At 35.8% G+C, this 17,420-nt stretch overlaps 1 protein-coding gene across 1 annotated transcript in view; it reads right to left on the bottom strand.

Annotated features, from left to right (window-relative positions):
- SDCCAG8 (SHH signaling and ciliogenesis regulator SDCCAG8) overlaps positions 1–17,420 on the bottom strand; it is a 104,798-nt gene that overhangs the window by 31,804 nt on the left and 55,574 nt on the right. The window contains 3 exon segments of the mRNA XM_066178519.1: positions 6,603–6,734; positions 13,476–13,584; positions 15,690–15,817. Of these exon segments, the coding sequence (XP_066034616.1) occupies positions 6,603–6,734; positions 13,476–13,584; positions 15,690–15,817 (369 nt within the window).

The raw sequence follows: 17,420 nt of genomic DNA, 5'->3' as shown, positions 1-17,420 counted from the left end.
ATAACCAGAAGTAGGACATTCTTTTGAAGAGCTACTTGTCCAAATCTCGGTTCAAAGACAAGTAGGTACAAACCAAACAGAAATTAACTCAGACCAAAAATAAGAAGGATCCCAATGAAAAGACCAGTGGACATAGTTGTCCAAATTGGAACAGCGAGGCCTATAGAGGAGCTCAATACGTTCTTGAAGAAATATATGTGTGTATAAACTATATATATATAGGTACATATATTTTAGATACACACACTTGGAAACAGATGAACACAGTACTCTGTGACCTAGAATACATCTTACAGAACATTATTAAGTTCCCTAAATATCTCTCTGGAAATTGGGTAGGATATTCCCCTCTGCTTCTTATTTGCTTCTTAAGGCGAAGAAATTATTTGCACACAATTTCACAGTATTTTATGAAAATCTTGTATTTCATTCTTTGCATACTTCTTTAATTTTTCAAACAACTAAGAAAATTTTTGCTTTGTATGTCTACCATTTGGGTAGTTGGGGAATAAATCTTTAAAAATAGTGTTTGGGGTCTTATAAACTTATATAATTTATTTAACTATTTTGAATGGGAGTATTATAAATATAAAAGCATAAATAATAGATATATTTATACCACATCTATTTAAACTGAGAAAGGGAAACAATAGTAAAAAGATATATAGCAAATAGAAAAATGGTGAATGGCAGAGGAATAGGGAGGGAGTCATTCTGAACATCCAATTTCTATTCCAGAGAATTTCAACTGTGAGCAAATATCCCAGTATTCAACAAAGGCCAAATACACATTCAGACTCTGACAGAATTTGCAACTTATATGCATGTGTATGTGTCTACACGTTAGTCATTAATTATTTCCTAAGCAGATCTCTGGAGTATACATTTCTCAATCTAAAATACGAGTCTATTAAATAGTAATAAATAAATTAAGTAATAGCAGCAACCCCAAGGTCTGGACAGAACTGAGAGTTTTATCTGCCTGCACCACGGTGCTGACACATGGTGACCACAAATCTTTTTACAAACTCCTTGCATGAAGGGCTGCACAAACAATTATGTATCTCCAATTGCTACAGCCATCCCGTTACAGCCAAACCATGCCAAAAATACATGGGTGTGAGTAAAAATGCTGAGGAAGAAGTGCAGCACACTGCTCTTTAGACATTAAGACAATGTGAGTATCTTTAATATCAAAGATTCTATGGACACTACGTATGTTAATCTCTATTTTCAATTTAAAAAACAATGCATTTTAAACTAAAAAGCCACAATATAATGCATTTGTAATCTATGATTGCATTGCAAAACAGATGATTGGTCTAATAAAATATAGGAACAATTACCTCACCGTCACTTAAAAAAATATACTAATCTATCAGTAGAATAAGGAAGACAATGTATTTAACTGAGAATGAACTGGACTGGGAAAAAAATAAAGATCTTACAGGTAATGACATAACCTAAGTTCTTCCATCCGTCATTATTTTTTGCAAACACACATACACACAAAAAAGTACTAGAGTTTTAGGGAGCAAATGTAAAATTTCAAATGCAACTTGATTGCACCAGTTATCAAAAAATAATTTTAATTCGTTGTTCTACTGAAGATTTGCCAAGAAATCCAAACTCTCTATTCAGCAGTGTAATAGTGACAGCAAAATTGCTATTGTGGTTTTACATAGCAGATATTTGAAAATGCTGGTGGATTCTCTCTAGCTATGTCTCAGTTCTCATAAATATGTGTCCTCTCAAGCATACATGATCTTGCATACACTATCACTTAGTAACAAAACAAAACAAAACAAAGCAAAAATTTAATGGTGGAAAAAAGCCTTTAAAATCCTTGTCAAACGGAGTATCACATTTTCACTGGAGTGGTCTGTTGAAAGATCCATTTTAGCTACCCTTCCAGATAAGCTTATCCATAAGAATCATACATTTTGCCATAGGTAGAAAACAAATATAATTCGTCACATGTTGTGCTATACAGACATTTCTGCACAGTTGCTGCACTACACTAGAATGTCTGAAGGGGAAGACACCCCAGGTAGTTGGCTGCAGACACATCTCAGCAACATGGCACGTAGTTACAATTTGACACATAGAGTCTTTATAAATCCAATGTCTATGAAGTCAAACAAATCTCCTTCTTATTTATAGTAACAGGCGAGAGCAGATCTCTGCCGTCTTGTTACACAGATGGTTGTAACATTTTTATAGTTAACTTACAACCACTGATGCCTAAGGAATAGACACACATCTGCCCCAAACTGCCAGTCCTGTAGGCTCTTCTTTTTTAACTTTAGCTAGCAAAAATACACTCTAAATACATCTAACAGTGTCACCTCCAAAAAGCTACCACAACAAAAAGCGCCACAGAAATTTGCATAAAATGTACTATTATTGTTAATGTTATACAGCTTGGACATTGATCACACACATTACGGCACAAATTACAATAATATCAACTGTAACCACAAAAGCTGAGAGAAAATTCACAGCCCTAAATTCCATACGTTTAACTTTGGAAAAATGTTTGGAAAGAATCTCATCAGAAGCTTCTAAATTTATGTTTTATTAAAAAGATTTTAAAAGAGCCTTATATTTCATATAAACTACTGTCCAAATGCTTTTTTTTTTTTTTTTAAACTTTAACTGCTTGATAAAAAGTAAAGGCATGTCTGGCTCAACTTGAAAAAAGAAAGAAATTGCCTATGATTTTCTTCCCCCGCTTGCTATATTTTCATGTATCACCTGGGTCTTCAACAGGAAACGCACACAGAAAAGAGCTAAGCTATACAATAAATGCTTCCCATTTTAGGCACTGGCTGTCCACAGAAGCAATCCTCTAAATAGCTGACTTACAATCAAATGCTTGTTTTAAGTGAAGAACAGATGCAGAAAAGTAAAGCCATAATTGAACCTTGTAACTATAAGAGTTGTTAAATAAGTTCAGGGAAAGCTTAAACAGCCTGATGAAATCCTGGCCCATGACAGCTTGGGCAAATAATACTTATTCATAAATATGTTCAAACAATAATAGATCTAGGCAGGTTCTTGTCTTTTTCTTCTTACTCTTGAATTGGAAGAGAAAAGAGCTTGTGAGCAAGTGGATCTGCATTTACAGAACTGGTCTAACTACAGAGGTGAAAATGCATATCTGGTAATTCAGTTTGAAAATAAATTAAGGAAAAAATGAACCAACTTTATGCAGACAGTTACCCAATTCATTTGGCTTTGAATTTTCCTTCATCTGGAATCTACTCAAATTATGTAGAGTGGAACACCAAAAAAAAAAAAAAAAACAAACCCAAAACCAAAACCAAAAAAAAAAAATCAAAAACCAACCAAAACAAACCACAAAAAAACACCAAAAATAAAAGAAAAAAACCCCAAACCAAACAAAAAAAAACCAAACAAAAAAACCAACCAACCAAACAAAAAAAACCCCAAAAGATACAAAAGATAGAAACCTTTTGGTTTTACTGCATATTCTTTCTATTCTTGGCTAGTTTCTACCTTTACAGCTGCCTTCTAAGAAATTCTGTACTTTCTGCTATCAGCTAATTTCTACTATGAACACAAATCTACAGAATGGGAATTTAAAGACTTTAATAATACAGTTTGCTTTGAGGTTGAAAAAATATAAAAATGGACTCTGCTACATAACAGACAAGAACTTATTTCTGGAAGATTCATATCCATGAAGTTACATATGATGACCAACTCCACTTGGACTCTTAACATGTCACCTTAGTCCTGCAAACTGTACATCTTTCAATTCAATTTGCCGCAGGAGCATGTGACAACTGTACCATTTAAGATGGACATTTACTTCTTTTAATGCCATATTTCACTGAGTAAGGACACACTGAAAGGATATTTCCATTACACTGAAAAGGCTGATTCCATATCCTGTTTAATGATTGCAACCTAAATTAATCTCTTTCTTAGAAATTTGCTTATCTAATTTTGGACTATATTCATTTGCAGCACCTATTCACACAGAGACAGGAATGGCACTAAAACACTTATCTTGTTCACTTTCAGGAGTGCAACTATTATGATTGCCAAACCACTTTTGCTCCAAAAGAAATTCTACTGATCAATTAGATACTGCTTCTTCCACAAAACAGTTATATCAGGGCCTGTCATACTGTCCCTGGATAAAACAAGTGTGGACAGAGATTTCTTCTCAAACAAATATGACAATACCTCATTATTAAAATGCAAATATTAGGTTCCAAGTTTAGTCAAAATCATTTTAATACAAGAAATTTTCTGAAGATCCAGAATAACAGCAACTAGAAAAGTAGGTCAGAATGCACTTTGTGGGACTGTGTTGCAAAAAGACCACTGCTATTTGTAGCTGCATACAAGGGAGAAACAAATGTGTTAAGAAGTAACCATCGTCAACAGTATTTTGCTGTGATTATTAGCACCTAAGTGAGGGATGAAAACCTGAGGCAAAATACATTATTATTATTTGTTGTTCTGCTTTTACTAAATAGTATAGTCAGATCTCTATTTTCAAAATCAGAAGAGAAAAATTACTATTTTTATTTAGTGGAAATCCTTCAACCTAAATATAAGGAACTGGGAGATTTATTTGTTGGAGTAGTTATTCCCTCTGCTTTTCTTCACCTAGATTTGTAAACTTCATGACCAATTTACAGCATTTGGGAATTCATCCTGAAAATGTACTACAGTTTTCACATGGAAATTAAAATTAGATTACACTGATTTTTTAAAGCAGTTTAGAGTATCAGTCTTGTCACTTATTAGTTGGATTTTACATTAATAGCGTGCAAGATGACAATTAAAAATACGTTAGAAGAGCCATCTCTTAAAATGCTGGTAAAGTATACTGTTCATGTTTAGAACACCTGATAATCTCTGCCATATTTACATATTCTAAAATATTAAATAAGACAAATGCTATTACTGCCCTGTTTTCTCTGTTGTCTGCAAAACAGCAGCAGAAGGTAAGGCATTGCCTGCAGCATGACCACTCTGCTTTCAAACCACTTTTGTGTTCTGGATTAATGCTTTCAGTCTTTTCTAGTGTATAATCATTGCTGCTACAGCAGAGAATGAGCAACATTTTCCAGTAGATCTATTTTATTTATAAAAATAGATAGAAGAAAGGCTACCCTAAAAACTTGCAAAGCACTTTTAAATTCTATTAGATATTCATAATTCTACAGAAGAGCAGCTAGGAGGAAAGAGAGGGGGGAAAATTTTTTTCTCCTGAAAGTAACCTCAAATCCTCAGTCCTACACATGGTAAGAATCCACCACAACTAAAGAAATCAAAAGGGAGGTGAGATAAATTGAAAGACTGTGTGGTTACACAGAATAGGGGAGCAGTTGCAGCATTTCGAATTTCTTTGTTCTCTCAGCTATAAATGATGATGACAATCCAAGGTTACAGAAAAACAGGATGAGGTACAGACAGAAATCTGAAAGGGAAGAGAAAAGAAGTGGTTCTGGATGACTGAAATGAACACATGAAGTGCTTGCAAGAAAGGAGATTATAGACAGAGAGTAAAGAGATGGCAGCAAAAATTTTAAAAAATTAAAAATCAACACTTTCAAGAAATGGGCATACAGGACTGGCTGCTTTAATACATGCAAGCTCTGCACCTCTCAGGTGGTCAATGATGTAGAAAAGAAAAAAGAATTTTTGCCAGTAAGGGCCGTCTAGTCCCAATAAAGTTAAACTGCATTTTGCCTTTGACTACTGACAAGAGGGAGCCTGGATGACTGGATTTGCATCCTCCTCTTTACTTCATCCTCTACCTCCACAAGCATGTCAAAACTCCCTCCAGTGCCTGCTACACTTAATGTGGAGTGGAAAACAGAACAAGAAAGCATAGATGAACTTTCTGGAACCAAAAGGAAAAGATTCCACAGGGATCTTTGAAGAAGTCCAATCCATTTCACAGCACAAGTCATTATCAGTCTGGATACTCTGGCTAGAACAGTCAATTGATATTGGTGGAAATATTTCATACTAGTCTTGCCACAGCTGCTCCCAGCTCATCCTGAGGAAGTCATTGCTTCTCTGAAAGGCTAGTGGTGCCTGGAAATTGTCAGTATTTCTCTGGTTACTACAATTTTCAGTAAGATATGACTGCTTATACAAGTTAAATGATGGTAAATCCCCAAAATACAACTATTACATGGCATAATGGAACCCACATCTGTACTCTAAATTCACATCAGTGAACTACCTCCTCCCTCCTTCCTCCCCAGCTCCCCCCTCCCTTTTTTTTTTTTTTTTTTTTTTTAATATGGTAAGACTATTCACACAAGTTAGAGCACAGAACAGCCGAAGCAGCCCACACACATATGTACTAGGTTTAAATTCTTTGGAAGACTATGTTGTTCAAGCTTTCCTTTTATTTATCCAAAATGGCACAAGCAAAAGATGTTAAAAAAAAGAACTTGACAGAATGGTTGGGGAGAGGGAAGGAGTGGTCATTTGGTAAGGAGAGAATATTACTTTCACACAACCTTGTGTCATTTTTATGTTTACACAACACGACTGGTAGAGTTGAGCATATCACATACTGACAGATTAACAGGACCTCCTACCTTGACTTCATTCTCTCATGCATTCTCCCATGCTGGATACATTGTTGGTCCAATTCATCATTCCGTTTCTGCATCTTCTCCAATCTGCCATGGAGATACTCTTTTTCCTGACTAAGCTGGTTAACTTCAGATCTACAGAAGTAAAACAAAGCGATGATGGATGTTGTCAGATTTCATCCTGCAGTGTGCCATCAATATGTGGCTTCAGCATTTATAAAATTTCATACATATATGTAATGTATAAACAAGCTATTACTAGAACTTACAGAAACAAAATGCTGTTTCAGAAAATCTTAAGACAAAAGAATGTGATACTGGTGGGTACCTTCTAAATATGCCACTGGCAAAAACTCAGCTATAGGTTGGCTACGCTAATTTCAGCCTAATTTAAACAGGCGTGCCATTTGGCATTATGCATTGCTGTTAAATAAGATCAATAAATGTAAATTCATACTTGTTAAGCAAGAATTTGGCTAACATTTTGAGAACACATTTCAACTTCTTTATTAGAAAAAGCTAACAGTTAGTTTAAAAAAAACGCAGCTACTTGTTCAACCTTTACTCCGCTTTATAGGTTGAACTCTCAACTGTTCACAGGTTGAACTCTCAATAGTGGTACTGTTTTAGAAACTTTAGTAACCTCCTATGTCTAAAATAGCATTGCACAGATTACCGAAAAAACCCACAACCAAACAACAAAACCCCCATTAAGCCCTCCCCTACAAAAAACACCCAAGCCCAACCAAAAACCCAAAGCCTCACTAAGAGGAAAATTAACAAAACTTTAAGAAACAAGGGACAAATCATACAGGCACACGCTAATCTACATAAAACTCAGCACAGCCTTTAAGAATATTAGTCACTTCTAAGCAATTCTTATTCTTCACGGGTGAGCAGAGACACCAGATCCATGAATGACCTGGGACTGCTACTTGCTACATCTCTAACCATCAGCCCATGGAGAAACAGGCATGAGCTGTTTCTTAATATCAGGAAAAGACCTTGGATTAAATTGTGATAAAATATACATTATGCACTTGTACAATTTTAACTCTTTGGAAAAGGTTAATGAGAACATGTCAGAATCTGCTATACCATCAGAAAGTACGAATCAAAAGCAAGCAAATTTGATTTATGGCATCTGCCACTCCATATCTCAAGGTTAAAAAGCTTCAGATATATCTTTAAATCATAAACTTAAATATGCTGCAATTACAGCAGAAAGATACTTTACCTTCCTGGCTGTTATAGAATGCAACAACAACTGACATTCTGAAAAATACAACAAAGTGCAGGGATGAAGGAATACTCCTCTTTCAAAAACATGTTGTTACATTGACAAGTCAAATCTAGAAATGACAACATGATCTTTTCATGTTTAAATAGAGAACAATGCATCGTATCATCTGTGAATCTAAAAGAACTTAGCACGGGAAACTTTGGACCAAGACTGTATGTAATTGAATTTAGATTGAGAGTTACAGCTCTATTAAGAAAGATCACACACAAATACATCAGAATTGTGCTGATAGATTTGTATATCAAACTTCAGTGCACGGGAGTTTCCTGGATGGGTACATAATAGTGGGCAGGATGTTATACGAAGGTAGCAGAAACTGAATTTTTCCACCGATCATTTTACAGAAACACTAGTAACTTAAATGTCAGCATTAACAAAGCCTTGCCAGCTGGACCAACTGTTATCACACAATGTGAATGCAGTCTATACTTGATACTGATGCTGTAAGACAGACAACCAGTGGATAAAAGCAAAGGCTCACTGCAGAGCAGCTCAAAGAGACCTGACACGGGACTAAAGTCATTTCTGCGTTCCTTTTCTGCTAGCAAAATTCAGCAACAGCATTTGCCACGTAGTAATACTGTAAATTATCACATTTGTAGGGTTTCCCAGCTGGGAGATCCTGTTACTTTTTCTGTATTTATTTGTGACTGTCTCATTCATGGAAACAGCAGAAGCAATTTTCAAGGTGATAAAAGCCTCTAAGTTTTACAAGGACTTATTCATCTCCACCACACTTGAAGGTGCCCAAAGTCTTTCTGGAAAGATCAAGTAATTCAAACCAACCAAAACCAAAACACTACTGAAAATCACAATTAATGAAACAAAATTAAGTAATGAATTAATTAAAAGCCTAAGTATCATAATCTCCAATTTCTAAAATAGAACTCTAAATGCCTGATGCTTTGAAGCACATTACAAGTGCTGTCTTCTCCTAAAACATCTTTTGTTAAACACAATCTTTTGTAATTACAGTTAAACACAGAAAAAAAAATTCTAATATGAGATTATTTACACAGTGTCCTTTTCATGTAACTATCTAAGAGTCTGACCATCAAGACTCATGTCTTTAGTGACACTGAAGTTTGGAAGGACAGCACATATGAAGGACAGAATGGTTAGGTCCATGTGAAAAGGTTCATGTGTGCTGGCATTAAAGAGAGAACACCAGTCCAATATAATGCTGTGTACCAAGAGTCTTCCATCATCACTTGTCAATGATTCCCTCTGCATCTTTAAACACGCCTTTCATCCACCTCAGTTTCCAATGATTAAGAGAAGACAGCTAATTCTATGTGATATTTAAGAAACTTCACATATTGATGGGTTAAAAAATACCCCCAAACCACTGCAATTGTAATAAAAAGCTGACAGCTGCACTGAATGCTATAGCACATTTATACAGGAGTAGGAATTCCACCCAGCCAGAAGCAGGAGCAGTCCTGTGTAAATGCTTCTGAACTACTCTGCTCCCAAGGTATCACAGCAGGAAAAGAGAGGGCAGTTAAGCGTCAAAGCACACAGTGCTGAACTTCAGAGACAGCTCACTCATAATGCCGAGGAGGCAAATTAAAGAGATCTATGCACTAATCACTGCGGCTGATGGATCCTGCACAACTAAAGGGCACAGCATGGATGTGCTGATGTTGCTCCACCAGAGCTACTCTGGGTCCAACAGTCTGAGCAATAAGCTGTGGTGGACTCAGTAGAAACCAAAGCATGCAGGCATTTGGAGTGGTGCCATCAGAGCTGAACTCAGCAGGAAGGGGCACTTCTGCAGACTCAGGTTGGCCCCACGAGTCAGGCAGTCACGGATCTGTGTGTGCTTCTGACACACTCAAATGACCTGCATGAAATCACTGTTATTTTGAAATTGCACAGAGCAAAGCTACAACATCACATGAAAATGTAAAATGTATGCTCGTAATTGGATGCATAATAGATTTTGCCAAATCTCATTTACTTGTCACTATATCAAAACTAATTGATGGGGGCAGGAGGAACAACAGCAACAAAACCCCCTCTATACTTCTGGATCCATTTAACTACCCCAATTTCTATTTAAAAATCACTTTAAGGTTTTAGCTACCATCTTTGCTGGAAGAATCTTGGAAAAAACCCCAAAGAGATTAGCCTCCAAAACACCTAAATACTAAAGGCAAAAAATAAGGAAATGTTAAATCATCACAATTCAAAGGCAATCTTAGAGTATGTTTAGGATGAGCTGATTTTTGAACACTAAGGCGGCAATGCTGCCTTTTCTCCTCTGAACTAGGTTTTGCATAACAGTGCTTTTTAAACATTGCCTTTTCCTGCTCTTAAAACCAATTGTTTACTTGCACAGAAATTAAATACACGCTCTAAAATATTTTCTGCTGATGCAGTATTGTTGCATCTAATTTTAATGACTAAACCTTAAGACAGACTGTTCCCCATCTTCATACAGCCACCTTCAACAAACATTTCACTCCTGGTATTGAGTGCAACGACTGCAGTCAACCAAACATGCAGAAAAATAGTTCAGCCGGGTATGTGTTCTTTACTTCAATTAAACTCACACAGTTGGATGCCTACTGTTGCCAAACCAGTAATATAATTTATACATTATAGTCCAAACAGTAAAACTACACTAAAAGTCATTTAACAATATTTATAACACCATAAAATACAGTGTTAAAATATATGAACTGCAATATGTACCAAAATTATAAAATTTGTTTCTCATCATCAGTGATTAAAACCAGGATCATTGCTCTAGCTTCAATACTCACAACCCTGGTGACAGATTAGAATTCAAATCTTAATGATCAATTTACAATTAACAAGATAGAAGTGAAACAAATTAAACCAACCATTATATATAACGAGACCCAATGGACTCCCATTGTTCCCCTTAATTACAAAACGCAAATCACAAATACACAGTGGGTAGTGTTAAGCATTAATCTACAACCTAGAAACTCAGACAGTGACAATCAGAGGGAAAAAAAGAACAAAACAAGAGAGAAACAGAGAAGAAATCAACAAAGGGCTATATTTTTAAACATGCCTATGCATACGAAAACCTTCACAGACACTATCTTCTTTCTGCACAGCTTGAGGGGTTTATAATTCGTCTGACATTGTCTTACTGACGCCTTTCTGTGTAGGGACTAGCTCAAAAAGTGGTTCCAGCTTACATATAAACACAAAAACTCCAGTTTAGATTTCTCAGAAAACCTGCATTAAATATAAAAATACATGTGCCATTCAGATGCATTCCACAGAAATTGCAGAAATATGTAGTTGTCATAGATAAGTTTGAAATGTCTCTTAGTACAAATGGGTACTTCCTATCAAGCCAAATAAAATTTAAATAACCTTACTACCACATCTGTTATTAAAAGAGCTTGAGTGCTCCTCAAATTAAATAATGGTATTGGTAGCATACAGTTATTTCTTAAACCCATGGAAATTAAGACACAAGGATCCTAGAAATACAGCAAGAAAATACACATCCAGGTCCAAAATTAAGGTCAAAAATATGGAAAAAATTGAAAAATATTTTCTGTAAAAATAGGGCACACTGCTGCTTTGTGATCTGCTTTCATTAATGTACTTATAAACCAAGTAATAAAATCTTCCCCAAATTATTGCTTTTCTCTAGAAGACAAAACTACATTATTCTGTCCCAGAATGTGGTTTTCCACTACACTGAATGACAATGAGCTGAAGATTGCCATTCGGAGAGGTGCTACTGAGAGATACATGCCAATCATGCATTTAGAACTTGGCTAAAATAATCTTCTGCATCTGATCTCCCAATCACATCACTTCATGAAGCCATTTATATTAGTCTGTCATTTTCCACCATCTCCAGTTCCACCTTGCTGTTCTCATTTTTACCTTTATTTTGTCTCTACCTATTTCTCTATCCCTGTTACTGACTGCAGCAGCTCCCACTCCAATGAAGGCAAGCTCAAGCTATTTTAGGACCACTTCTCAGAACCACTTTCATGCATTCTTCCTTATAGTTTCTTTCGTAAAAAATACCACTTCCTGGAGATGCAAGAGGGCTCCTTTTCCCATTTTCAGGTCCTTGACATAGTCAGCTAATGCTGCTAGGTGGAGAAACACTTGGCAACCTCGAGTATTTATTTTCAGAGAATAATGTGTTTTCACAGTATGTTTTCTGTCTTTCCTTCATCCTTTACAGTTACTAGTCTGTGACTGTGAGCTCTAGCAACAAAGTCTGTGTGCTTTTTTATTGCTGGAATAATAATATGATTTGAATCCATTTAGATTTTGCATTACCGTAGCAGAAGAGCTCTGCTTTTTCAGAGGAAAAATTCTGTTTGGTTCTCTCTCAAGTACCCCTCACAACATCTGCATGGGAAGATTGCTTACAGTCCCTCAAGTTTCTCCTTTCTTCCCCAAACACTCTGGATGGGATTCGTCTCCCAACTTCAGCCACTTAACAGCTAGTCAACACTTCATACTCAGTGGGAAGTAGGACGGGCAGTGGAGGCAGTACCAGTGGGAAGCATCATATATTTTATTTATTACAGACATATATATATATATATATATATATGTATATATTTATATACATATGTCTGTCATCTACTTAAACCATTCTCCTTTCACCATTCCTAGGAAGAGGGTACTGGGGTAAATCTCTGAGTGTTGCCTCTTTTACATTACCTCTAGAGGATGATTAAATCCACCCAGCAGAAGAAGAATCCTGTCTTGAAAACCAATTTTATCTTTGCTGAGTATTTTCCTTACTTCCCATCGGCCACGAGATGAATACCAGCCTTAATTACCAAATTCACTTTGCATGTAATTTACAGAACCTACAGAATGCCAAGTCTCCACTGAAGTCCAGTTTACCACTCTAAATATGAACCCCAAAAAGTTTCAACAGATACTCTTTTCACATTTAAAAATGTAAAATCAAATTATTTGCTGCTAAAGAACTAAAAAATTGATATTTTCTTTAGAAGATAGTTCTGTCTTATAGAACTTTTGAATAGATACCTCCATAGCTTTGTATTTCTTTATATTATTATTACTTCCAGGTATTGCTCTCTTCCTCAGTTTTTAATGGCTTTGAACTTAGATCTGCTATTGACTGATAACAAGCAGCAGCAGAATCAGAGCATCAATGACAAGAATGTTGGTGACAATTATTTTATAGACAATATTCAGTGTGTAGTGTAGTACTGTGAAAAAAGCTTAAGTAAGTAATTAAAATGACAACAGTTTTGACATCACCGAATCTTTAGCATTTTTCATATAAATTTAGATAAACTTGAACTGTAGCTTTTTAAACAATTTTCTACTCTTCATATTAAGGAAGGAAATACTATGCAATTTTTACATTGGAATTGTCCAAGAAATTTGAATTAATAGTCAGAAACATAACCTTAAGGGGCATATATTATACCGAATTCTTTAGGGGCATATATTGCATTGATATGATATGTAATACCTGGGACAAAATAAAAAACAATAAATATTAAAATATAAATAAAAAAATAAAGAAGTATGTCCTAGTAATAAAAAGGTCAAGTTCAGAAAAATATACTAACCTGTATTTTTCTGACATTTGCTCCAACTTCCTTGCCAACACAAAACATTCTTCCTTTAATTTTGCTATGAATGTATTCTGGGAGGTCAGCAATGAATCCATTTCTTCTACTAGAAACCATAAAATTATGATACTATAAAATTACAATTACATAAATTTATAGATAACACAGAAACCATTTTATATGTTCTTTATTTCTCTCTTCTAGTTCATTCTAGTTTTGAAATGTTTTTTAAACTTCATCTACTTGGACATCATCACTTACCAAATTAAGGCTCTGTGTCAGAATTAGCTAAAGTGTTAAAGCAATGTTGCCACTGAATCTGGTCTTGTAAGAGAAGAATCACTGTGAATAGATATCTAATCTGGTGGGCTTGCTTTTTAGCTAGAAGTTCAGTGACATTTCTAGGAGGAATAAAATTGGCAAGCCATGCTTTAGCAGACTTTTGCTTGCTCAACTGGTGCAGAGGATATACCAGCAACCCAAATGCTCACACTGTAGACTCATTTCAGTGCCTCCTTAAAACAGCAGTTCTTTTATTTACTGTGTCCCAAGCTTACCAGGAATAATGTAATTTTTTATTCTCAAATGACAGGATTTAGACTTACTGTCCAGTGACAATTGAAACCATTTTATAAAATAATTTTCAGTTACTATCAGTTTGGACTGCACCTAAACTGATGACCTAGAATCCAGGGATATTTATTATTATTTCAAAAGGAATATACTGCAAAACGATGTTTCTTGATTTCTGCTTTTAAAATCAGTGAAAGCATGACCACTCTTACCCAAACTCCTTGTATGTGTGTAGGGTCATAATAAACAAGGTTTTCTTTATAGACATTATAAATGACTATAATTTTCAACTCCCTCTAATCCTACTAGAGATGTAAAAAACCAGATCCAGACGTAACATTGTTTCATTTTTGTATACTGCGACAATTTATGCACCAGGAGGGTAAATTACATTTCTCTTGTGCAAAATTACACATGGTCATATACAGACGTGCTGGCTAAAGGAGGAAAAAATGATTCTGAGAGCTTCTTTTCCTCTACAGTGTAGACAGCAGCCATAATGTAGCTGTTCGCATTCCCGGAACACATGGAAAGGTCCTCTAGTACTGTGATAATGCTAAAAAAAGGTGGAAAATTGAATAGGAGATATAAACATGCCTGCTACTTACATATTATCCAACACTTCTTATAATTAATATATGTTGTACAGTTTTCCTAAAAATATTGTGTGGCTGGTGGGTAAACATGGTATTTTGTTTAACACATAAGTATACCATGTTCTTTAACAGTTGAAGCTCCTCCTTCTTTCCATGCTCATGGGTTATGGATTTCATCTCTTAAAAATTCCTTTTTTTTTTTTTTTGTTTATTTATAATATGCACCTCTATTAATGTTGTTAGCATAGTACTTCATAATACAAAAAATCTCTTTTTTTTTTTTGTTTGGAAAACCCATTTTACTTCCAGATTAAAGTAAGATGTTATTGATGGGCTCAGTCAATGCAATGAAGTCTCCTATTATGAGAACCTGAAGTATGCAAGGGATTAAACATCTTTCTTCTAGATTGAGGATGTGTGGGGGGGCACATGGTAATGCTAAAAATGTTTGAGGCTGCAAAGATTAAATAAAGGAACATATCAATTTGGAGCCAGTGAATTACATCCAGCTGCGACAGTGAATTAAGAACCGATTAATGGCTAAAGCTTTTCTCCAGTTTGGATGCCGAAGCAAACTCATTAAGCTTTTAGAGTAGCTATAATGTGTGTACTGTGGGAACTGTTCAATGCTATTCAGGAGACTTTAACTGTAAGCTCAGAGCATTTCCCGCAGAGCTTCTGATGCTATTTTCTTTATATAACATGTGTGCCTGAAAATCCAGCCAAAAACAAGCCCTTTGTTTTTCTACTTTGTTGTGGTCTCTCTCAGCTTTACGTTTCTTGAACACAGGTAAATAAACTCATAATCCAGATGGTGCAGCAGATGTGAGAGCAGCACTCTGAAATCAACAGACAGTGGGCAATACTTTCCATTTTCTCTTTTAAACGCTAACTAATATGTAATTCGGAATCTCCGGTGTAGTTAGCATCTGCTCCCTTCGGCCAGCCAAAGGTTACAGGTGTTCCTGATGTCATTTCACAGTAAGGCGTGGGCCTGGCTTGTGAGTGAGTGCCCAGGCTCTAATCTTTCCCTACCACCTACCAGTTTTCTCATGCTGGGCCTCCATTTGCTGCATCTTCTGTGTCAGCTCCTGCTCTCTTTGCTGGGCCTGAAGGGCTCGGGCCTTTGCTTCATTGCTAATGCTGTGCTGAATGCTCTCTTTCTCCAATCTATTAAAAAAACCAAAGAGGAAATAAAGAAAAATAAAAATCATATACTGAAGAGGATAAATTAAAAGGGTAAAGCAGAACATTCAAACAGTAATAATAACAAAAATCTGGCCAAGCTTTTCACATTAAACATTATCCTCCCACTTCAGGTTATGCAAACTGACCTTTCTCTTACAATGTCAAACATTCTCCAGTGACTAGTAGAAAATGGATAAAAAGTATGATCTATTTCCTGAGAGAAAATTGGCCCTGCAGACAAAAATAGGGCTTTATTTTTAAAAATTTTTAACACGACCTCTTTTTCATAAGGAAGCTTACCAACATTCACTTTGCACTGAACATATTATTTGCATTTTCTTTTTAAATGTTATTTGTTTAATTCTGCAAGGAAGCTTAGGGACCTGACCCCGAGATGGACTGGTTCCCAGTGAATCAGCAGGAGATAAGTCAATGGGAGCAATTGCACAGTGCTTGTGATACAGCTACTCTGAAAGCTTAATGAGTTTTCTTAAGCAACCAAACAAGTTTCAACTATTAATTTATGTAAATAGGAGATGAATGCATCCATTACAATAGAGTAGACTGCTAGCACCACACAGGCCCAGCCCCTTGTGGTTCTGCTCAGTGGGGGGTTGCACAGGAAGGTCTAAAGCCCAGTACTATTATTGAAGTATGCAGGCAAGAGAGCAATTTACTTGACCAGATACGCAAGATGGGGCAATCCACTCCTGAGGCAAAACAAATGCTAGACTACCACACTCCATTGAAGCATTTTATTTAATGCAAGCCAAGCAAAAAGAGCATGGAAAATAAAACCCCAAAAAGATACATGCATATAAATTAGAAAAGATCTTGAACTACAAATTCAGATCTAAACTTTCCCAAAGGTCGTAAATATTTATCTGGTGCACAATGGGATCCACATTTAAAACGTCAGTGAGTCCACACATCCAAGGATTGATTTCTAGATTTCAAACGACATAAGCAAACACCTTTCCACTGAAATGACATTTAATAGCCTGGGATAGGCTTCAAAAAAGCCTTATAAACATGTTTTATTCTAGGGATATTACCTATTTCAGAGGACTACAAAAGAGAACACGGGCACAGATCATGTAAGGATAAAGCCACATCTCATGTGGTTGCTGCACTTAACCTTTGGATTGGTGCCTAATAACCCATCCGAGATATTGCAATATCTCAGCATGACACACACAATGTTAAATCTTCTCTCTCAAATTTACCCCAAAGCAATACAAATGGTGGGTCACATTACACTAATTCCTGGTCCTGATGTTTCAAGCCCTACCTTAGGCAAAACTCCCTTGGAAATCACAGGCAGTTTCTTCTGAGGTAAGACAGCACATACGTTTAGATCGCAAAAATATTAGAGCGTTAAGGAAACAAAGCACATTTTTAAGGGAAATTTCATATATTGAATAGCACTTTATCACATCACTCTCAGAAATGCTTTTTGATCATATTGGGGCTATCCTAAGGACTGATGCTCCCATCATTTTTTCAGTCTAAGCTCCAAATATAGAAAGCATTACTAAGAATATTTTTCCCATATTTGTCGGAAACCAGTCAGTACAAACCCCTT

The sequence above is a fragment of the Chamaea fasciata genome, unplaced genomic scaffold (genome assembly GCF_029207755.1).
Source record: "Chamaea fasciata isolate MVZ Bird 193981 ecotype frontalis unplaced genomic scaffold, bChaFas1.0.hap1 SCAF_3, whole genome shotgun sequence".
Taxonomy (NCBI): Eukaryota; Metazoa; Chordata; class Aves; order Passeriformes; family Sylviidae; genus Chamaea; species Chamaea fasciata.
The sequence above is the reverse complement of the archived record's forward strand: the minus strand, read 5'-3'. Positions and strand labels throughout refer to the sequence as shown.